Source organism: Besnoitia besnoiti, chromosome V (genome assembly GCF_002563875.1).
Source record: "Besnoitia besnoiti strain Bb-Ger1 chromosome V, whole genome shotgun sequence".
NCBI lineage: Eukaryota > Apicomplexa > Conoidasida > Eucoccidiorida > Sarcocystidae > Besnoitia > Besnoitia besnoiti.
Window position 1 is genome coordinate 2,033,632 of NC_042360.1, and position 21,733 is coordinate 2,055,364.

The 21,733-nt window shown below is 57.9% G+C and overlaps 3 protein-coding genes across 3 annotated transcripts; 2 read left to right on the forward strand and 1 right to left on the reverse strand.

Annotated features, from left to right (window-relative positions):
• Window positions 1-959: 959 nt before the first annotated feature.
• BESB_061120 (uncharacterized protein) lies at window positions 960-12,081 on the reverse strand (the record flags this gene model as incomplete). Its single annotated transcript, XM_029364526.1, has 15 exons — window positions 960-1,025; window positions 1,516-3,745; window positions 4,265-4,551; window positions 4,728-4,912; window positions 5,352-5,493; window positions 5,962-6,135; window positions 6,300-6,557; window positions 7,082-7,139; window positions 7,275-8,305; window positions 8,615-8,902; window positions 9,278-9,460; window positions 9,768-9,911; window positions 10,070-10,426; window positions 10,886-11,272; window positions 11,497-12,081. 15 exons carry the CDS (start codon window positions 12,079-12,081, stop codon window positions 960-962), a joined length of 6,375 nt encoding a protein of 2,124 aa, XP_029219234.1.
• Window positions 12,082-13,801: 1,720 nt separating this feature from the next.
• Window positions 13,802-17,138, forward strand: BESB_061130 (uncharacterized protein; the record flags this gene model as incomplete). Its single annotated transcript, XM_029364527.1, has 5 exons — window positions 13,802-14,999; window positions 15,635-15,768; window positions 16,046-16,166; window positions 16,370-16,637; window positions 16,763-17,138. The coding sequence occupies 5 exons, from the start codon at window positions 13,802-13,804 to the stop codon at window positions 17,136-17,138; spliced, it is 2,097 nt and encodes a 698-aa protein (XP_029219235.1).
• A 2,390-nt stretch (window positions 17,139-19,528) lies between these two features.
• On the forward strand, window positions 19,529-21,697 carry BESB_061140 (uncharacterized protein; the record flags this gene model as incomplete). The annotated part of the gene is made up of 5 exons (XM_029364528.1): window positions 19,529-20,084; window positions 20,270-20,397; window positions 20,496-20,622; window positions 20,888-21,134; window positions 21,235-21,697. 5 exons carry the CDS (start codon window positions 19,529-19,531, stop codon window positions 21,695-21,697), a joined length of 1,521 nt encoding a protein of 506 aa, XP_029219236.1.
• Window positions 21,698-21,733: the final 36 nt, after the last annotated feature.

The following is a 21,733-nucleotide window of genomic DNA, read 5'->3' on the forward strand; positions in this document are numbered from 1 at the left end:
TCATCTGGTGACGCGACTCCCGACGCTCGCCTTGCGTGACCGTGTCGGGGTTATGTCGCTACCCAAGCGTTCTTTCTGCGTCGACATCGTGTATCCTGCTTCAAGCGAGCTTATTGCGGCAGCAGCCATACGTTTTTCCAGCGGATTCCGTCTCTAGAGGTGGACTCCTTCCATGTCGCATACGGGTTCGTCTATGCACGCACGCCCCAAATGAGGTTATGTAGCAAGGTGTGCTAGGGCTAGCGCCCTGCTGGAACAGGCTGCGAATCTGCGGCCGGAAAAATAATCTGTTTACCGATCTACTCTAGCGTAGAAACGGAGAGGAAAAGTAACGACCGTGTTCGTTACAGAATGACCCCCTACCCTAGGTCAGCGGAACCGATTATCGCCGCTGTATCATCTGAAAGAACAGAATTATTGGAGGCACCACTGATGCTGCGGCGCACTGCCTTGTCCCGAAAACATGCAGAAATTCTCACTCCACAAACTATCCAAGTAATGTCCAAGTACGCCGCCGGTTTCTTCTGTTCAAACTTGACACACCTCAGGTTCGTGTTGTGCACACGCCTCTGAGATTGGCAGCCCAGCACGCGGCGCACATGAAGGCTTCAGCTTCTACAGGCATGCCAAAACCACGTGTCGAAAGAACATGGAATTTCCTTGGAGCAATCTCATTCAAAAGAAAACAGATACTCTGACGGTACGTGCTAATCACATACCACCGCGCGCACAAACCAGGTCACCGCACGCGGGAGTCACTCCGATGAGGCAAGGGCGACCGGACACACATACGCGATTCACCTATTTAGAATTCGCAGTAAGCCGACAGGTCCAGGAAAAGAAACACGAGCAGCCTGTCCTCAGGGAGCAAATGGCGTAATCGTTGCTGTCCGGAGTCAACAATTCAAGTCCCCGATATTTTGCCGCTCCAGGCACGCCGCTCGCGATTCATCATGCGATTATTGGCTGCCCTGCAGCTTCGCTCCGCGCAGCTGTCGTGAAAGAAGCTCCAATGACTCCAATGTCTGCACAACAGCACAGGGCTCAAGGCGAAGAATTGAATGACCCGACGCGCCGCGATGCGCATATACTGGCAGAGGCTCATAGTCTCACTGAATGCGGCTCTTCACTAGTATTGAAGCTCTGCTCAGATGTGACTGCGGCGTGGCACGGCTGCAGATCGGGGGGGGGGGGGGGGGGGGGGGTCCCGGTGGGGCTCAAACCCTCGCAAAAAAAGGTGAAGTAGAGTATGCGTTTGTTTCAGCATCTCAGGCGCATCCAGCGGCACGAAAGGAAGTAGTGCATGTAAAAAAGGAAGTAGCGCACATGTCCGCCCAAACCCTCCTACGTTGCAGGCCCTTTACTTCCCTCGCGCGTGCTAACGGCGGCGCTACACAGTTCCGATCTCCCCAGCGAGACGTCTGGTACAGCGTGGCCATGGGAAATCCTCCGCCAAACATGCAGTTTCCGCACCCAAAAAGTCACCAAAAAAGCTGCAATTTTCAGGAGACTCACCTCCATCTGATCAGCAAGAGAGGGTCGCGCGCCTCCCGCTGCTGCAGCCTTCGCACCGGAAAACCACCAGCTGGCTCCTTCTCTGTGACGCAGGTGATCAAGGCCATACTTGACAGCGCTCCGCTCGAGCCTCATTTGATGCGAGGTAGCCGACAGCGCCTCGAGGAGAGACGAAGCGCTGCTGGAGCCGGGGTCTGCCGCGAGGTTTCTTGGTTCGCCGACCTCCCATCTTCGCTCGAAGAGGGATGTCCTGTCGTGACCACCACGTTGACGCTCCTCTCGAGGCAGAGAATGGTCTAGCCGGCTGCTGCTCCGGGGCACCTCTCCCCTGTCTGCGTTGCGGAAATCCTCGTATCGCTCTCTGTCCTGCCACTGAGATTTTGAATCCTGTCTGGGCTCCCACGCGTACTCGCCCGCAGCAGCTGACGAGGGCCGCGATTCGGAGTGCCTGGAGCCGGCGGGGGCAATCTTCAAAGTCCCGCTGGTATCCCGAATCGCTTTGAGGACGGAGTTTGACGGCTTGAGACGCTCTTTGAATTTCTGCAGCACAGAGTCGAGAGAGGCCGGCAGGGCCCGGACGCTGTCGTCGCGCAGGAGCGATGACCGACCTTGCGACAACTTCGCCTCCAGGCAGTCCGCCTTGTTCAAGTCCGTCTCGCTGCGGTCCGCTGCGCGCCTGAGCAGCCGCAAAAGCTCCTCCTCTTCCGCCGCGCGCAGCACCGCAGATCCCGAAGCTTCGTCCGATTCCCCCCTTCCACCCAGGTCCTCGCCGTTGGAGAAAGCCGACCCGGAAGACGCCGCAGCGTTCCCGTCCCACCCCTGCCTGTCAGAGTCCGTCGGGCCGCCGCGCTCCGCCGTCGCCGAACCCCGACCGCCCACGGATGCATTCTCTTTTCTGAAAGACGGAACTTCCTTCTTTTTCATCTGTGTCGTGGACGAACCCCTCCTCTCGGCGTCATCGGCTCGCCGCTGGAGTCCTCCTCCTGCAGCAAGCTTCGAGAGCGCAGCGCTGGCTGACGCGCTCGCCACGGGAGCACGCGAGGAGCTTGCGCATGCCGAGGCGTCGGGTCGCGCCTTTCTCAGGGCTTCCAGCGCTTTGGCTCGTGAGCCGCCGACCGGGGAGGAGGAGGAGGCACTCGCGGACGACAACGCAGAAGCAGTCTCTGGCCTGACCGCTTTCGCGCCCGCCGCTGCTTGGCGGTCTTCCCGACGGGATGGCGGAGAGCGGCCCGGCACCGGGGTCGCAACCCCGCGGGCAGAAGAGCGGGGTGAGGAGCCCCTGGGGGGGAGCGCGTGGACGGGCTTCCGGTCCTCTGAGCCAGGGGCAACTGCCCCCTGAGACGACGCGTGGATGACCCCGGTCGCGCAGCTAAGCTCGTTCCGCGCGCGGTTCTCTGCAGGCATGTGTCGCGGCGGCTCCAGGCTCCCGGACTTCGCCCGAAGCGCGACTTCGGCGACTCTTCTGAACAGGTCTTCTTCCTGCCCCATAGATGCGCCCTCCTCCTCTTCCTGGTCACTCGTGAGCCGTTCAGCGGCCGCGGGCATCCTCGCGCTCCCCGCTGGCTTTGGTGCGGCGCCTTCCCGCGGGGGCTTCAAGCTCTGCTGGAGCTTCGCCGTCGCCTTCTCCTCTGTCGCGTCTACGTGCATCTCTCCCTCGTCCCCTTCGGTCGCCAGCACACTCGTTCGACTTCGGTTGGTTGCCGCCGCGCCCGGCGGGTGACCGCGAAGAACGCTTTCTGGCGGCGGGGAGGACAGGAACGTCGACTCGCGGTAGGCCAGCCTATGCTTGGCCTGCTGCCTGTCTCCGTGTCTCGGGTCCAGCACGTCGCTGGCCCTGTCGACGTCGCTTCTACCCTGCATCGCTTCCTGCGAAATCTCTGTGCACTCGCGGATGTACTCCAGAACTGTCTCGTCGACTTGGGTGCCTCGCGTCCGCACCGACGGCTCGGCTTGGCACCCGTGGTCCGACAGCCCCGCCGAGCTGAGGCGCCCGCCCTGTCTCTTCGCCGACCCGAGCTCCTCCGCGAGGCTCTCGGCTCGCGACGACTCGCGGCTCAGCGCCTCGCGCAACTCCTCCTTCTCCAGCGTCTCCGCGCGCAGCTGCCGCTCTAGCTCCGCCAGATGCCGCAGCCGCTCCCCCTCGCTCTGCTCCTGCGCCTCCCTCGCCTTCCGCACTTCCGCCTGTTGCTCTGCGAGTTGGGCTGTCAGACCCTCCACCTTCTTCTTGAATCTGAAGACACGCGCAGACGCGACGCAGGCGAACCCACTGCGGCTCTCCACCAGTCCGAGAAGGGCACTCCCACGTATTCCGTAAAACAGGAAACGTCCCGGAGGTAGCAGAAGCAAACGTGTAGATCCTGCAGAAAAAGTGCCTGTTTGGCGTTCGATTCAGCAAGTTTCCTCGGCTGCCCGCCAAGAAGGGTTCCTTTGCTCCCATGGTATCTAGTAAGTTAACACTGAGAACGTATCCAGTGTAACGTTTGAACGTAATCCAGTTTTACCTTCTATGTTGTGCTATTTGTGTTTTGTTTTCTACGTCTACGCAGAAGCGTGGAAAAACTGCTGCCACACAGACGGCGCGAGATTTTTTGAGAGGGTTTTGCCTCTTCTGGACAGAATTGATTATCGGAAGTTCTTCAGTCGCCCACCCACCCATCCTCCACCCGCTCGTTCACGGTCGCTTGTCTATCTGCGGTGTTTCCCTCATTCCAGTCGAAGTGACCCTCTCATTCCTGTTTTGTCTGCTCACCTGGCGATGAGGCAGTCGCGTTCCTTTACAACGTGAACCTGATGCGCGAGGAGTCTGTCTTCATATTGTTTCTCGACGTCTTTGAGCTGCTTGTTGAAGTCGCGTGAGGCCTCCACGAGTGCGGCCTGCTGCGCAACTTCCGCCTTGTTCAGGGCTTCCACTTGGTCTTTCTGTTTGTCCTGAATTTCTCTCTCGTACTGCCGCCGCATATCGCGCAACTGCGTCTCGAGCTCGCAGCGCATCTTCTCCACGGCTGTGTCCTGCTGCAGCATCAAGAGCTTGCATTTCTGAAGGACCGGCAAACACGACGCAAACGAACGGCTCGGTTGTGCGCAGAACACTTTCTCACCGCCACGACGCAAGCGAAGAAGAAACGAGAGTGAAAAGAAGAGAAGACACTAAAGACGAGTTTTCTACACTACAAAACAGCACCGAGTCGCAGAAACGCTACAGGCGAACGCACCTTCTGGTAGTCGAGCTCGGCGTTATCCTTGACGGACTGAATAGCTTGCTGAAGGACTTCGATCTCTCGTGCATGGTTCTGTCTCAGTCTCTCCACTTCGAGGGCGTTCATGTCTCGGAGGGTTCGAATCTCGAGCTGATGCTCAATTCTCATGTTCTCCAGCTTCTTCCTCGCCAGACCTGCATCTGCGGCACATCCACACGGAAGCAGTCATTAACAAAATGCAAACACGGAGACAGTCATCGAGAAAATGCAAATAGCAGAAACTGGCGTACAGCAGAGCACGAAAACCGGAATACGGAGAAGAGTCTCCCTGCAGGCCCTCGCGCAAGACGTGCCTTTCCGCTTCGCCCTGTGATGCACTCAGGTGGCGGTACTCCACACCGTGCGAGACCCCAACTGGCGTGGAGACTGCCGTCTAGCCGAAACCCTCAAAAGGCGAAACCTATCGAGCCCGCATAGTTAGTCGCACGAGCCCCGGTTCTGTGCCGCGTTGTATGCTGTTCTGCATGAAGAGAGTCGCGGTGCTGCAGCGGCGCAGGTCTCAGCCAGGCGACTGTGCTTCTTCGCAGCGCGGCTGCGAATCCGCCAGTAGACCCTGGACAATGGATCCGAGGCCCTTACCGCTGTCTGGCGTCCCGTCAGCGTGGGCGCCACGGCGCGCGGCCGCAACTTCGAGTTTCAGCTGTTTCTCAAAGTCGCGGATTCGCTTCTCGGTCTCCGCCTGGAACTTGGCGTAATCGGCGCCAACTTGTTGAAGCGCTTCCTGATGAACAAAACCGACAGTCCAGCCCGGATCTCACATGACAGCTGACTGGTGTGGAGCCGCCGAGGCACTACCCGCGTCTGACACACAGCGTCTGAGGATCCTGCCCGCCATCGCATTCCCGTCTTTGGAATTCAAATTTCTTTCACACACATGCAGGCAGCACAGCGGATTGGTCAAAGACGCTCCACCCCTTCTGTGCCACAGATCGAGGCAGGAATCGCGTTCCACACTCGAAGATGAATCGTCAGCTCGCGCTTGAGGACTAAAGACTCGCCTCGACGTAACAACGCGGTTAACTATGGAGTCTCTGCGCGAGGCCACGGATGCCGATTTCGACTTTTGTAAACGAAACTGAGCCTGCCGCTCAGGCTGGTAGCGGCGGGGGGGGGGGGGGGGCGAGGCGCTAGGAGTTTGCGGCCTAAGGCACTCAGGAAGAAGAAACCTTCAAAGCCGTTATCTCCTTACCAGTTCCTGCCGTTCGACTTTGATGCGCTCGATGTCTGCGCGGAGAGAGCAGACGACGAGGTTGAGGCGGACGTTTTCTTCTGTGAGGTCTCGCGTTTTTTTAAAGTAGTCCTGAGGGAGAAGCAGCGTCTGCTCAATCTCCTGGATAATGTCGTTCGCGCGAGCCAACTCCGCCTGCATGCGCAGAGACACGGACACACGCCCCGCTCCACGCCTGCGCCAAAAGGCTTCGCCGTCCTTTGCGAGACCGCGCGCCGCCTCGGCGGCGGCGCAGTGATAAGCAGAATCGGCGTTGGACTCTCTCCACAGAACCCCCGTCTCCGTCACCCGTCGCTAACCTCCAGGCGCTTGATGTCTCGGGAGGGCGAGAACTTCGCGGCCGCGTCTTCACTGCGCGGCGTGCCGTCGCTCTCCTTGCGGGTGCGGCAGAGGTCGGACGACAGCGAAAGGTTGCGCCTGCGAGATCCACGCGAGGAAAGATCGTCGCTCTCAGTGGGGCTGCTGCCTGCCGAAGACGCTCGCCGGAGTCGCCTCTTCACTCGCGTCGCATGGAAGCACGAAAGCATGTGTGCGCGGCCGCGCCCATCGGAGGAGGACTGAACGAGGCAGCAGAAGACGCACAGAAAATACAAAGAATGCACCACGCCGTAGAACAGAGCCATACTTGAGACCAAAACACGTCAGTCCAGAGCATAAGAGCATAAGATAAGAGGGCAGGCCGCCGGCAGGAGACGGAGACGACAAAATAACCGCGAAAAAGGAAGAGACGACACCCGATACCAAAAAATACCTACACGCTGTAACACACACCCCTGTAGGAAGGAGACAGCCACGGAGGCGCACATGGCAGAAAGCGAAGATAAAGGCATCTAGTGTGCAAATGGCGTGCATGCTTGTGTCAAATTGTGTACACAGTCGCTGCCTTGACTCCTCTCCCCTCGGGTTGGTTTTCAAGGCCAGAGTGTAGATAGACAAAAATAGAAAACTAGCCTGCGCTCCGCAGTCCACCTTGCTCCTTGCGGCACGCGGTCTTCTCGTTTGCAATCAATCATCAGACTGGCACGCAGAACCTTGTCTACAGCATGCACGTGGAATGGAGACTCCGCAGACGGACTCTTACTTGCGTGTCTCGAGCGAGACTCTCTGCCTCGTGTTCCGAAGTCTCCGTCGCCTCAGGCCTGCGCCGACAGCGACCGCGAAACACAGAAGTCATGAAGCGGCAGTCACTTCGCACCGAATAATGCAAAGTCGCACACATGCCTTTCTGCGACATGAAGGATGCTGTGTCGTGATTCACAGGCACAGAGACGCACCTGCGACTGTCGTCCTCGGGTCGACAGCCTCCCTCTCCGTGGCTGTTCTCTGATTTGCTGGAGTTCTCGAGGGCGGTGTCGTAAAACGCGGGGGTGGCGTCGCTCTCGCATATTGAGCTTCCTCGCCGCAGTCTCCACGGACCCCTGGCTCTTTCAGGACTCCCCCCTGGGGGCTGCCGCGCCCGGTATTTCTGTTTGAATCTCCGCGGCAAGCTGGCTTCCCAGCTCGCCATCCTGGTTGGCTGGCTGTCTCTTCGGCGCACGCCCTTCTGTTTCGCGAAGGAGCTCTTGCTCCCCCTCCGCAGCCTGAAGTCTCGTCGCTGAAGTGTCCCAGTCGGGCCTAGCATCACAAAGTGAGGCGACCGCGGCCGCACGGCCTTCGCCTCGGCCTCGCAGCGCAGCAGCTCGAAGGCCTTCTCGGCACGACGGTACTCCGGCTGCAGATCTTCTAGCAGGCGCTGGAAGCGCTTCAGGTCGCGCGCAAACACAGTGTGAGACCGCGACGAGGAGTAGACGGCGTGGACTTGACGCTCCACTCGCTTCACCGTCTGCATAATCGACTTCCACGAGTCCTCCAAGGTCTCCAGCGCCTCCGCGTCGCTACGCGCGCCCGAGCCTGTGTAGCAGGGAGCAGCTGCAGGCGCGCCCGCTCCGCGCGCGCGACTTCCAAGGAGGCAGGGATGCGTTCGCGTCTCCTCCTCGTTTGCGCTGCGGAGGACGGCAGAGATGAGGCCCGTGAGCCCGTGACGAGACGGCCCGCCGCTCCGCGAGGACTTTAGGCGAGAGAAGACTCCCGTCGGGCGCGCGCGCGGACTCCGGACGCGCACAGTGAAGCTCCGGCTGCTGTGGCGGAGCGCCTGAGTCTCGGGTCGCTTCAGCGCGGCGAGCAGATTCTCCTCGACGCGGCGGTGCCGCTCGTGCCACTCGGACACCTCCGAGGCGCGCTCCTGAGAGGCTGCCAGGTGCTCCGCCTGCAGCTCGATTGTCGTCTTGGTGAGTTGGACGCGCGTCGCGTGCAGGTCCTCTGCGAGCTGAAGAAAAAGACAACCGACCAAGGGCGCGCCGCGAGCCGGTCGCCGAGGCGGTGTCTGCAAGGCAGACTCTGCTATCGAGGCCGCGCTCCGAGCGGATCGATCGGTCAGACAAGGCGGCTCATGTCTGAAGCCACGGAGCCACGCATAGCCGGGAGCCGCAAACACACGCGAACAGAGCGAACACGCTGCGACAACTACTCCGAACCTCCGCCCAAGGCCCGAGCCGGCGCAACGCCGCGGCTGCCCGCGTCCCAGAGCCTGAGGAATCTACTCGCAGCACCCCCCCTAGGGCCCCAGGCGCCTTACCTCGGCGTTGGCCTTCTCAAAGCGCTCGAGGTCCTCCTGCAGTCCTTCAACGAGGCTTGTCTTATCTTCTAAGTGGGCGTTCAGGTCCTCGGCCTGGAGCTGAGCTGCCCTGTAGAGAACAAACACCTCTTTCAGCCGATCTTCCGCCTTTGTCGCGTCTGCCCTCGCGATTTCCAGAGCGACTTCTGTGTCCTGCAGCGTCGCCTGCGTCTCCCTCAAGCGGCCCCGCGTCTCCAAGACCTGCTCGAAACGCGTCGCCAAGTCTTCTTGACACAAGCCCAAGTTGGACTGAACAAAACAGGAATTCCACAAGAGAAAGCAAATGAGAGAAGTCTCCAAATCGCAAATCCCGAGGCGAAATATGCATTCCCGTTGACACGGATGTAACCTCGCCGTAGGCGACAATTCGAATGAACAAGCAGGATCCAGACAGCCACTTCCGACTAGGGAAGCCAGAGTCATGCTGTGGCATTAAAGAAGGCGACTCGTCAAAAAACCGGAGACGTACACAATGGCGCAAGGGTGAGGGCAAGTCGCCGCATCTGAGGGCATGAGGGCTGCGATCGCGCGCGAACAGCGTCGGTTGAGGAAGCTCCACGCTCCCTGCCGTGCTGTGTATCAACGACCACAACGAGAAAAGCAAGCGACTTGTGGCGCGCGTACCGACAAAGCATGGACACGGTTTTCGAGGTGTTCGATGGAACTCCTGCAGCGCTTCAGCTCCTTCCGCAGTGTCGCACTGTCGCGGCGCGCGGCGTCGAGATCCCGCGACAGAACAGAGATCGTCGCGTCCTTCTCTTTGTTCTCCTTTGTCAGCTCGTCTGCGCGCCAAGGCGTCTCGAAGACCTGAGAGCCGCGGTAAGAAACGCACCGAATTCCAAACAGCGTGAACGCTGGATGCTTCGGACCAGGCTCAGCGTAAGACGGGAACTGCGAAGAACGAGGAGACGAAAGCAAAACGCCGCGACTAGGCTGTCGCAGAGCGGCACACACCATTCATCCTGTCGGCAAAGACGCTGGCGCAACGCATTCCATTTTGTAATGCACGCTCCAGTTCGTGCCTCATATTTGCTCAGTTGGTGCATAATTGGCGCACGGGCAAGACAGCGGAAGACGGAGGCAAGATCCGTCTGCGCATCTCTGCGTCAGGTACCTGTTTCATAACCCGCAGGCATTCCTGTTGGACTTGGATAACGGCTTTGAAAGAGAGGGCCTTTTCTCTTTCGATTTTCTCCTTCGCGAGCTGAAGTACTTTCTCCGTCGGCTTGTCTGGAATGCTGACGCTCTTGAGTCGCGTCTGCGCAACAAAAAGGCAACGAGCGAGGAACAGCATCACACTCGCCCCCCGGAGGAAGGCGCGACTCTCTGACAGCTCGCCAGAGTCAGGTAAATGCGGAATCAACGACAGGACGCATCTCAAAAAGCTTCCTTTGCTGCATCAGACATGCCTCTCACCTGCAGAGTTCTCCACGCAGACACAAAGACGCGGAGCCACTCGTGGAGAGGCGGCGCACTGGAGCCCTTTATGTTTCGAAGCGCGCGGAGCTTCAGCTCGAACTCCGCTTTGAGAATGTCGGCTGGCGTCTCCAAAGCAGCCTCATCGTCCTTCTTTTTCACTCCCTTCAGTCCAGCTGTGACATTCCGAGCTAGGCGCTGGCTAGTCTGCGTCAGATCCACCACTCCGCACGAGTCGGCGGAGCCCGCGGTCTCTGCCTCGGGGATGAGGAGCGTCGCGAACAGCGCGTCAACTTCCGAGGGTTCAGATTCGGATGACTTCGAAGACCGAGCGATTCGCAGCGCCTTCACCTGAGCCTGACACAGAGGGCAGTGGCGGATTGAAGGCAAAATTGCAAAAAATAAATGCACACCTGAAACACTCCTGGCGCGTTGAGGCGCGTCCGCTGGTCACAGTAAAGTACATACTCGCATACCCGCGAGCGCAGGCACACAGAGGCAGTGAGACGGACGTGAAAGCACCGCTAAACTCTCCTCCGTCAGAACCAAGGGCTGGGAGATGGCAGGCGCTCCGCTGAGCCACTTCAATACATGAATGACCGGCGATCCACATCCATATAACTCAAATCGAATAAGCACGCATGATATAGTTCGTAGAGTACTGAAGACGGCTCCAGTTATGAAATAAAGACAACCGAGGTTTTATGATTCCAACCCAGTTCTTCTGCGGAGCCCGGCGGCAAGCCCCCTGCGTCGGTGTAGTATCAATTCAAGGCGGGGCCAGGAGCCTCAAAGGCCCAGCGAGTGAATTCTCACCTGAAGCCTTCTGACAAGGATGTCTTTCTCAGATATTGCGGACTGCAGCTTCTGATTTTCTGTCTGGAAATTTTGGAGCTGACTCTGGAGTTTCGCGGCATGCACGTCGCTCTTTGCGCGGTCTCTCAGGCGCGCCTCTTGGACTTTTTCCAGCGCCTCCTGATAGTGGAGTTTCACAGCCTCGATACCGCCAGTCGTTTCAGAGGTGGTGTCGCTGTCCCCCTCAGACAGCTGCGCGCGTTTGTTGTGCAGAATGAGGCTGCGAATGAGGTGATCCAGGCCCTCGTTGAGGTCGTCTGTCTGCCGCCGGAGGTCTTCTACCAGACTTGGGAACGCAGACGGGGTCTCGAACGGGGCGGCGGTGCTCACGGAGTCGTCGTCGCTCAACTGAAAAGAGAAGCCGGCGCGGACAAGCAGACAGGAGACAGAAGAGTAATTAAACAGGCGCGGGTAGGGACAGTACGTGATATCTCGTCATGTCTAGACCACAAGGGCATAAAGCGGAAGAACCAGATCTCCTTCGTGTCATGCATTCGCAACGGTGACACATGCAGCGAAGCTATACGGGCTATACACCAGGCATCGGGCTCGGGCACCCGCTACACACTCACCCCTCCCGTTAGTTGGGCCTCCGACTCTGTCTCCTCCCACGCGCCACAGTTGGTGTCTCCGAGCTCTACTGCGCCTCGCTCTGCGCCTTCAGAGTCAGGTCGCGCAGTCTTCCCGTGGACAGTCGTGAGGTAGTACGGAACAAAGTGCGGAGCGACTTCCTCTGGCTCGCGAACGGAGTCGCCTCGCTCGCTTTCACGAGTCGCAGGCCTCCGGCGACTGGATGGATGTAAAGCGTCTGTCTGAAGAAGGCTGTCGCCTCTTGTGATCTCGTCGCGCGCAGAGAATTTTGGGACGCTGTGGTGTCGCTCGCCCTCGAGAACCGGCCGCGGTTCCTCTGGCTGGAGCCGCGCGGGGGGCGTGCGGCACGATTGTCTAGCTCTAGCCCATGATGCAGGCGGAGACTCGGGGGCCTCTCTGCGCGTGAATTCAAGCCAGTCTCGTTCGAGCTGCTCTAGAGAGAGCTCTGGAAAGCGCCGGAGGCCAGAATGCGGAAGGCGGCCGCGGGAGGGCAGAGTCGGCGAAGACAGCGACGGCAGATTCAGCGGAGACGGGGCGAGAAGGCCGGGAGATGCCGGCACGGGCATCCTGGACAGAGGATCTCTGTAACGCGAAGAAAAAAACCGGATGTTCTGCAGTGCCTTCGAATGCAAACTGCATCGACAGGCACGTCTGAGACGGCACAGAGGGAGGGGTTGGGAGAACGAGTCGTCCGACCCATGGAACAGGACCGGCGAGTCTGCGGCGGATCAATCACCTGAAGTGCTGCTCAATTCCAAAATGCAAAGATCCGCAGCATGAATTGGCCAGAACAACCAATTTGGGCAATTCCAGGATGCCGCAGAAGGCAGATGATCCTCGGTGACCCGCCGCGCGCCGGAGAAACGAAGAGAGCGGGTGGTTAATGAGCACTTAGCCTGGAAGGCAGGTGTCAAGGCAATCGAGAAAAAGCACCTCCTGTGCGTTCCTGGCTTCGCGTGGATGAACTAGACACAGGAAAGGAAGCGCACAGTTGTTGGTTGCGAAAGGACAAGGCTGGCGTTTGGGACATCGTCAACTGCTAGAGGCGTGCGCGCAAGGCGCGGGAGGGAGGGTCCCCCGAAAGTAGCTTCGCATCTAAACCCTCGATTGCACATTTCGAGACTACCGAAAAGACAGGCTCACTGCCTTTTGATGTTTGCAAAAGCGAATGCCGACGCTTCCTTCATTTAACCACGGCAAAAGCGTAGCCGATGCGACCAAGAGGCCTAAACTTCAAGACAAGAGGAAGAGCCGCGAGCGCAGCGCAGACAAGCCACAGGCTGGAAAGAGAGGATGATGTCACGTCGTACGAACTCGATGGATCAGGTGAACGCCTGCAAGGCTGCTGTCATATGTACATTGAAAAAAGGCGAGATGGCAGCTGCAGACAGGAGACAAATTACCAGATGTGCATCGTCAACCTTGCGCATCCTCAGACGAGGAGGCCGGAGTGCCTGGCAGGCCGCAGCCCTACGTGAAACTGCAAAAACGGCAGGATGGCGCGTTGACAGCCGACATCGCGTCTCAAGAGTTCCTATTCTTGGGCTTAGTTTGTTATTTGGCAGCATGGAAACCGACGAAGAAAAGTAAGCAGCAGCTAGCCCTCCGTCCCTGCGCTCTTGCTTGTGGAACCCCCGGGCTCTGCTAACGCGGCGCCGTTTGTGTCGCGCCACAGAAGATAAATCGCAGGCGACACAAGCGATGCGGCGCGTCCGTGTCAAATCTCTCGGAGTAGTGGCACGTTGGCTGGCTAACCTCTGAGTCAACATCTCATGTTTGGTTCCGTGGCAGATTGGCGTTTCCCTCGTTGTCTCTCTGGAATACCGCGCGTCTTGGGGAGTCACCGGGAGGGATCCAGCCAGGAACCCAATGTCGCAGGGGACGCTCTGCTGATGTACGATTGTGAACGAAGAGTTTCCTCTGAGTACTAAGGGAGAGTTTTGTTTGTTGAGGGGGGGTGGGCTGTCGGCTGTTGTCGGCGTGGACTCAGTGAAGCCTCTTGCCCAACGAAATACTCGGTACCTGCCAAGGTCTGTAGCTCTCTCGCAGGAGACTCTGCGCTGCGAGACTGCTTCTCCGGCGGCTTGAGTCTGACGGCGGAGCATGTGTTCCAGGGCTTTCTAGAGGGGCTTGTCATTCCTTAAAGGCTGAATTCGAGGCTATTCCCCTAGCGTAAGATCTGGGCTCATCGCTCGGCGCCCTTCTTTTTCTGGCTCGCGTCACTATGTTGCCACGCCTCGGCGATTGAAGCCCAGAGGAGACGTGTTGTTCCTTGCTGTAGTCTCAATGGCGTTCCTGCGGCAGGTCGTCGCGACCGTCTCCCTTTTCTTGCTTGCTGGCGCCCTGGTGCAACTGGGCACGGTCGCTCCTTCGGCTGTGGGCGCGGAGAGACTTTCTTCGCCTCTCTCTCCCTCCGCACGCCGTCACAGTCATCTGTGGCTAGGCGCCGCCGCGCACGGCGGCGGACTGAGTTTCCTGCAGCGTGGAAAGGGCCGCCGCCGTGGCGGTAGGAACGCTGGCGAAGACGAGGAGGATGACGGCGATAGAGGGAGTCAGTCTAGACAGGGCGAGGACGATCACCTGGACGAGAAATCGAGTCAGTCTAGAACAGGAGACAAAGACGGAGAGGCTGCGGACGACGAAGGCAGCCAGGCGGAAGCCGACCGTGACGAAGAAGGAAGTCACCGGCACAGCCACAGCGACGACGGCGAAGAAGTCGAAGAGGAACCCGCGGCTCAGCACGGCGGAGACGAGCAAGGCCAGGCGGAAGACCTGGAGTCGGCGGGCTCTGCCGCCCACCACTCCGCGTCCGACAAGGGGAGTGTCTCAGGCAAGAGTGGGGAGTCTGGCAGGTCGCATGCAGACGAAGAAGAAGCAGACCAAGGCGAGTCAGGACGCGCACAGGAGGAGGAGGAGGCGCTACACGCGGCAGCGGACGGCTCGAAGCGCGCAGGGCGACCAACTAGAGACGAGGAGGACGAAGAAGGAGGCAGGACCTCCGCTGGTGAAGAAGAGGCCTTTGAGCGCGACAGCCACGGCGTGAAAAGCAAGGCTGCCAAGCGAGATGATTTCGATGAGGGCTCCCAGCAGTCCTCTCGGAGTGAGAAGCATGGAGGCGCTTCAGAGGACGAGTCACGCAGAGAGCACGACGAGGAGGGGGACTCGACGCGAGAGCTCTCGCATGAAGACGAAGGGCATTCGTCTGGGGGAAAAAGAGGTCGGACGAAGAAACGACGCCTCGAAACAGGGGAAGAAGAGGATGAGGACGAGTTTTCTTCCCAGCGACGACACCGGAAGAGCGGAGGAAAGGTGCCCAAACGCAAACATGCCAAGGAGGCGCCAGCGCCCAAGGCCTCTGCCGCCGAGCATCAAGCCCCTGTTGATCCTGACGCGCCATTCCTCGGATACAAAAATCGCGCCGACGTGTGCTTAGCTGTGGGATGCAGAACGGCTCACGGGTCGAACTCTGATGATGCGATCCAAGGTGAGAAAAAGTCGCTTTGCCAGGCATTGTCTCCCACCTTGTGTATAGACGGTGGAAGTGGCAACGTGAGTGGAAGGGGAGCCCTGAACGGGTGGGAGGGAGTCGTGAAAATCGATGCCTCTTGCCGCGAATACCCCTGCAGCACAGTCATGGCTGGGCTCGCTCGCGTGCTCACGGGACAGACTTCTCCGCGGCGTCATGCTGGTGTCTACACTTGCATGATGAACGAAGTATATAGACATGAAGCATTGTAGGGGCTTGCGGCGCCTTGTCGGTCTGCCGCTTGGCTGTATGTGGCTGGCGGGAAATTTTCGCCAGAACGCATCCCCTGCGGCGGCACTGGGGCTCCTAATGCCTCCAAACGGCTCCTTTATGGAATGTACTGCATTCCGTCGCAGTGTGAGAGGTGAGGGCATACGCGGGTTTGACGCATGCATCCCGTGACTGACTCCAACGTGTGCTGCCGCGAGGCTGCATCGAGTAGGGACCGAAATGGGGCCAGCACCATGGTCTGAAAATGGAGAGGGCCTGCTTCATTGGATCGGGCGAACATTCGTAAAAAGGGATCCCTCGCGTGTATACTGCATGGCTGCGCCGCGCTCCCCTGATGCGGTGGCGCGGTCTCATTTTCTTAGGCTGTTCCCCCGTTGTCGAGTGCGCCGACTGTTCCGGTACCCCCGCCGAGGCTACTTCCAAGAGCTGCCGCCGCTGGCGACTCTCAAGCGCAAATGAAATCGTCCTTGCGAATGGCATCTTCAAAATTCCAAGTGTGAGACTGTCGCAGATTCGGTAGCCGAAGCGGACTCACATCAGTGATGGCGCTCAATCACCTAAACAGTAAAACCTCGTACTACCGTTTGTCCAGGGTGTGTTACCGTGTTCTGTATGGTGCAGAAGAGTTGACAGTCAGCAGTAACTCTTCTGAGGCTCTCGGTGTGCAGTTCGTTTCGCCCGCTGTCAGTGGCGTGGTCTGGCGGCTGTGCGACTGCAAGGGCTATGGTGCTCGGACGAGGTCTGCTAGATGGGATGTTTTCTTTCCGCTTCAGGGTGCTATGAAGGACGGCGACCATATCCGCGTTCGAATAGCCTGGGACCGGGAGGTTGCGTCGGGCGTCAACGTGTGCGCGCCGGACGTTCGTCAGGTCGCCGCTCTGGTGAAGGGAACAGGTAAAAGGGTCCTGCGAAGGGAGGCGATGGCCTGGCAATCCAAGAAAGAACGGCGGCTGTACGGAGTAGTCGACACACTGAACTCTCATATGTTCGCGCACGAGAAACGTAGCGGTGGAGGGGCCTGACTAGAAATCCGGTGCTCCGGCATGTCGTCTTGCACCCGTTCCTTGCTTCTACCCTCGGGTCTCACGCGTTTTTAGGTTCGGGCGCCAACTTTTCCATCTACCGCACGGCCGCTGTTCAGCTGACGGCTCAGAGGTCGGCGGAGAAGCCTGCCCGTAAGAGGGGACAAACGAAGGCGAATGAAGCCGCGTCAGTTGCGTTTTCGGTGCAGCTGCCTGCCAAAGACGGACGGTCAGCAGCCCACTCGCAGGTCCCCGCCCTCCAGCCTGTCTGCCTCGCTGACGAGTCCAGCATTGGCCCGGTAGATCTGGAGCCCAATGGGCTCAGCAGCTTGTTCGCCGCAAGGTGAGAAATAGTCTGCCCGGTTGCCACACGGAGCTGCCGCAGACACCGGGTTGCTAGATCTTAGGTCGGCCCGTGCTTTAGTGCATCTGTATTCGACACTGTTATGGTTCTTTTGTTTGCTGCAGCTGGTTTAGCTTTCCCGCTGCCACGACCTCCGCACTCTTGACGAAGGAAATTATGCTCGCATTCCACTGCAAGGGAGATAATTGCGCCACGGAAGTTGTGACTGGCTGTGTCCGCCTTCTATGTCCGGCGACGCTGCCCCAGGTTGAGGCGAAGCTTCTTGTCAAGGCACCGGCTGCATCAGCGCCCACCCTCCCTCAAACGGCGGCTGGCTACCCTGTGGTTGCAGGCTACCCCATGTGGGGCTTTCAGCCAACTTCCATGGTTCCGGCGTTCCGAGGGATGCAGCCTACGCCGATCGCCGGCAGGATCCCTCTGGGAACTGCAGCGCGACCCGTCGGCATGGGGCCTGGACGCTTTTTCGGAATGCCTCGATGATCATGGAGGAAGGGGCGTTTGGTATGCCAACCTCATGAGCGACTGTGTACGTCAACTACAACAGAGTCAGAGCGTCTCTGTCTTGAAGGCACTAGAGCACCACTCTGGGACGCGAAGACGTCTGACGGGAGCGGCCGTGCGTTGACGCCTTCTATTAGTGGCAACTGGGTTTCGTGCAGTCCCTGGAGTGAGCAGCCACAGCCGACAGGCGTCGACACGTATTTCAGTGCGCTGAATCTGTCCTATAGCGTACCTTTCCTTTACAAGCACTCCTCAGTATATGTGCCGCGATCTATGCACTTGGGCTCTGCTTTTACCAAGAGGTCGCGCGCAAATGAAACAGCTGGTATTCCGCGTTTTCGGTGGGAGCCCATCCAGTGCTAGCGTGACGGCGTCTGCACTGTCGTCGAATGTCAGTTCCTTCTCGAGCAAAGGGAGGCCTGATCTGAAGCTCAGTCTTTGGTTGATGTGCCAGATGGCGGGCGTGTGCTGTGTCCTTCACGGCTGAAGGCTCATCCTCCGCCGGCTGAAAGCCGCCTTCTTTATCTCTCACTCTAGGAACACTCACGTGTTATTGTATGCATGCACAGTACGAGCTGTATACGTTTGTGCTAGAGATGCAGTGACAATTGTTTTAATAAGCCTGCTAGTTGGCTTACTCGTGAAATTCGGCGGCGAGCGGTTCCACGCGCCGCCGAATTTCACCCCCCCCCCCCCCCCACCGCTCTTCCCCTCCGCAGGAGAGATTTTTATAACCCTGTCGTTGCCTGGCCAGTTTCCACATGCTCTTGCTTGACTCCTTCGATCAGTTGAGAACGTCGCAGAAGGCAACGCCAGCTCAAGGCTTCAGTAGTGAAGCACTGACTGTGCTAGCATGGAGAGGCTGTCGCTGTCGTCCAGCCCGGTATCAGCATGGTTCATACTACATGGAACCCGGCGCCACATTTATTTGTAGAAGTGTCCCCCTTTCAGGGAGTTTTGAGATTGTCTAGGTCGATGTTCTATTGAGTTTCGCATGTCTCTTGAACACCGAGGCTCCGCCGGAAAAAGGCCATCGGACGTAAAGGCCGGCACTGCTCTTTCAGCTGTACACCTGCAGCAATTGCTTTACTTCCGCCGACAGCTCAGCTTAGAAGCAAGCGGATGCCGTGCCTTCCAATCGTATCTAGCAAAGAACCCCCAAGAACAACGTTCTCAGCATTAAATGCACACGAAGCGTATGCCGCCGGTTTGTCAGTACCACCGTGCACACAGAGCTTTTCGAGTTGGTAGATCCTCAAACGTATTTGGCATTGCACAGACGCCCTGTCAAAGTAGAAATATTGTCCCTTGCCCTCTACTACTCGCAAGCTGTTTCTGGAAGTTAATGGGGCTCAGCGCATCCGAAGCGTGGTTCGAGGGTAACGGCCTCCCCTGTGAAGGCCTAAAAGAATTGGAAGCTGTGTGGGTCCGTATTTTCGTGAAATAACGTGTCTGTTTGAAGTTGTTGAGAGACCGCTGGTAGGTATCGCGGACGTGTTTCACCCCCCACTCGCTGATGTTTTTGTGGTACACCTCTGATAACATCTAGCGAGAGCAAGGCTAGAGCGTCTGCCTGAGACGTGGCACGGATCGCTGTAGGGGTGGAGCCTGTGGTGTTGTGACGGCTTTAGTCACAAAAAAGCCATCTGTTGGCAGACACGTGACAAGCTGCATACTACCCAATACGTGGAAATGGGTTGAGAATGTGTAGCCGACGGCAGCTATCACAAGGTTCGTGTGGCATGCACTGAGCAAAGTAGCGAGCGGTCTTGGCAAGCCAACTAGCGGCGACACGGACGTCTCTGATGGATGAAGCTTCTTCTTACCCCTGATCCCTTTTGTTCGTTGCTACCCTTAAAACCTCTTCTTTTGGAAACTGAGTTGGTTGAGCAGATTATTCCATAAGGGGAGGCGAAAGTCCCTGAGAAGGCAAACACTGTTACGAGCTGCTGTCTACGGCTGCCGTCGCTAGGATGTCTGCGCGCGCCTGGTGTCTTGCGAATCCATTCTAAGCGAGGATCAACGGCATTCTCTCAAATCTGAGGGGCATGGCTGTTGGCGTGTGTGGTGATGCTTCCTCGAGTGTCCAGCAATTGTTCGAATTATTTCGAGTTTGGAATCACCGGTCTACCTGCATGCGCCGCGGGGACCTCTACAGACATGTCTGCTACCGTCAGGCTGGCAACAACTGTCAGCCACAGTTGGGGAGGATTGGAACAAAGCGTGGTGCTCGTCAGATACGTACAGCGCGTTCAAGGGTATATTTGCGTCTCTCTGACAAAGTTCAGATGACTGCATCCCTGTTGTCGGCTTACCGATCCTAAACCGTCGGCGAGCGCCATGCGAAGTGCCTCCAGCCCTCTGCTCCTATGGCTCTTTCAGTATTTCTACTAAGCTACCTATGCCTCCTGGGCACCGGTGTGTCCGCCAGGAAGACTGGAGGGGGCAGCCTTGCTTTTCTTCATGATGGTCAGCAGGTGCTCTCCGATTTAGATGATTCTCGCGAGGTCGGTGTCGGGTCGCAGATTGAGGGCGGTACACAAGGCATAGCTTTTACCCAGCTTCGTCAAGGAGGAAGCGAATCCAATGACGAAGAAGAGGGGGACGGCCTCCGTGACGACTATGAAAATGCTGACGAGGGAGGTTGGGAAGGAGGATCTGGAGGCGCTGGTGAGGGAGATGAATCCGAGATGAGCGGCGATAATGATGGGGAGGCAAGCCACCAGGCAGAATCTGAAAATGAGGAGGGGCTTTCAGAACGCCCTGCGCCGGCGTTTCACGCTGCCATGCCTGTCTCTCAGATGCTTGCTGTCAAGCTTGCAGCTGACAGCCCTCGAGTTGGCTATGTGGACGGTCAAGAAGCGTGCTCCGCACTGGGGTGTCCACGTGTAACAGCAGGAGCTGGGCCAAGAAATCCCATTACAGGTACTCATGTCAGAGCTCTTGATATTGAAGGCGTGCTCAAGAACTTGAGCTACAAGATGGCACGGTTCACGGGAGTGCAGGCACTCGATCAAATCGTGGTCGTTTTGATTCAAGCGAAAGATCCTGACGCTCTGTTAATGAAGCGAACGCTCTGTTGTGGTTGCTCTGTGAACGCTCTGTTACAGGGTGTGCAAAAGGGGTCAAGTGCGGCGGCTGTCAAGGCCGACTAGACGCCGAGTCTCGGTGCCAAGCCTGGAAAACTCCCAGTCGACCGGATGTAATCCTTGCCACGGGCTGGCACTTCACCAAGCACGTGAGTGGAGCTATGCCAACTCGGTTGCGTCAGGCTACACATGTTCTGCTGATTCTCCATCAATCCTTAGTGCTGTGCTGCACTGCATTGCTTCTCAGACGATATCGCGTTCAGGGGCATTCGAGATCGACCTCAACTGGGACACAGACCGCGATCTGGATTTCAGCAAGTGCATGCCTGATTTGCGGCAGGTTACGAAATCATTCAAGGAACTGCAAGAAACTGGTGGGTGACAAATCGTTAAGTGCTACTTGAATACGACTTTGAGCTTCTCAGTGCTCCCCCCCTGCTGTCGTCATTGTGCCGATCTCAGGAGAATTTCCTCTCCGGCGTTGTCGCTGCGAAGGCGCTCCTAGTCAAGGGCGGCGAGATGTACAATATTCGTGGCTGTGGCTCTGGGGTAGAGCCATACTCGCTTTTCAATAAGAATCAAATGTTTCGAGCGTCCCCGGCAGCGGTCACGTGTCCGTTGTTCATTGTGGATTTGCAGGCAATGTGAAGCCTTTCACCTTCCACCGGATGGTCAACGTGCAACTAGCCGTTCACCGGCTTCCTTCAGAGGGAATGGAAGATGAAGCGCCGAAAAAAATGTCGTTTTCGATACAATTCACAGACCCGCATACGTCGGCTCTCGTCGCTCCTGGCGGTTCAGCCCAGCGCAAGCCAATGTGCAGTGGCACAGACGTCACAATACCCATAACAACTCTTGGGAGGAAAACTGCGATGTACGGTGTTGGGTAAGTCAAAGCGAGTGAAGATATGCGATTCCTCATTTGTTCAATTGTTATGACTAGTGGTAACAGTTTCAGTTTCTCATATATTTCTTTTTGCCTTCAGGTGGCTGTCGATTCCGAAGGATCAGATGTTTCCAATAACCACTAGAAACTTTGTTGTTCGGATGCAGTGCAGTGGAGTCCAGGCGTGCAACCTTAACAGAATAGGCGTGTGCGCGCGAATCACGTGCCCTGCCACGGCCGCAGTTGCGGAGCAGCAAATGGCCTCAGTGCAGAACGCAATGAGCAAACCCGTGGGCGAGGGCCCAGTTGAAGATGGGGCTACCGCTGCCCCCCAGGCAGTCGGAGGCGCGGTCCCCCGCGTTTTCCAGGCAGCAACTGGACGTTTCGGTTCCCATGGTCCACCGCAATCGCCGTTAGTACTTGCTCGAGCGCCGTACCCCGGTGTGTTGCGCCCTGGCTATCCATTTTTTATCATGGGTCATGCCGCAGTGCATGCGCCTTCCGTCTTCTGGTTAGCTCTAATTGGTTTTCTTTCCTCTATCGTTTCTCTTCTGGTGCTGTAGTGCTGGAAAAGCGACCCAGACTTCAAGTTGTTTCAT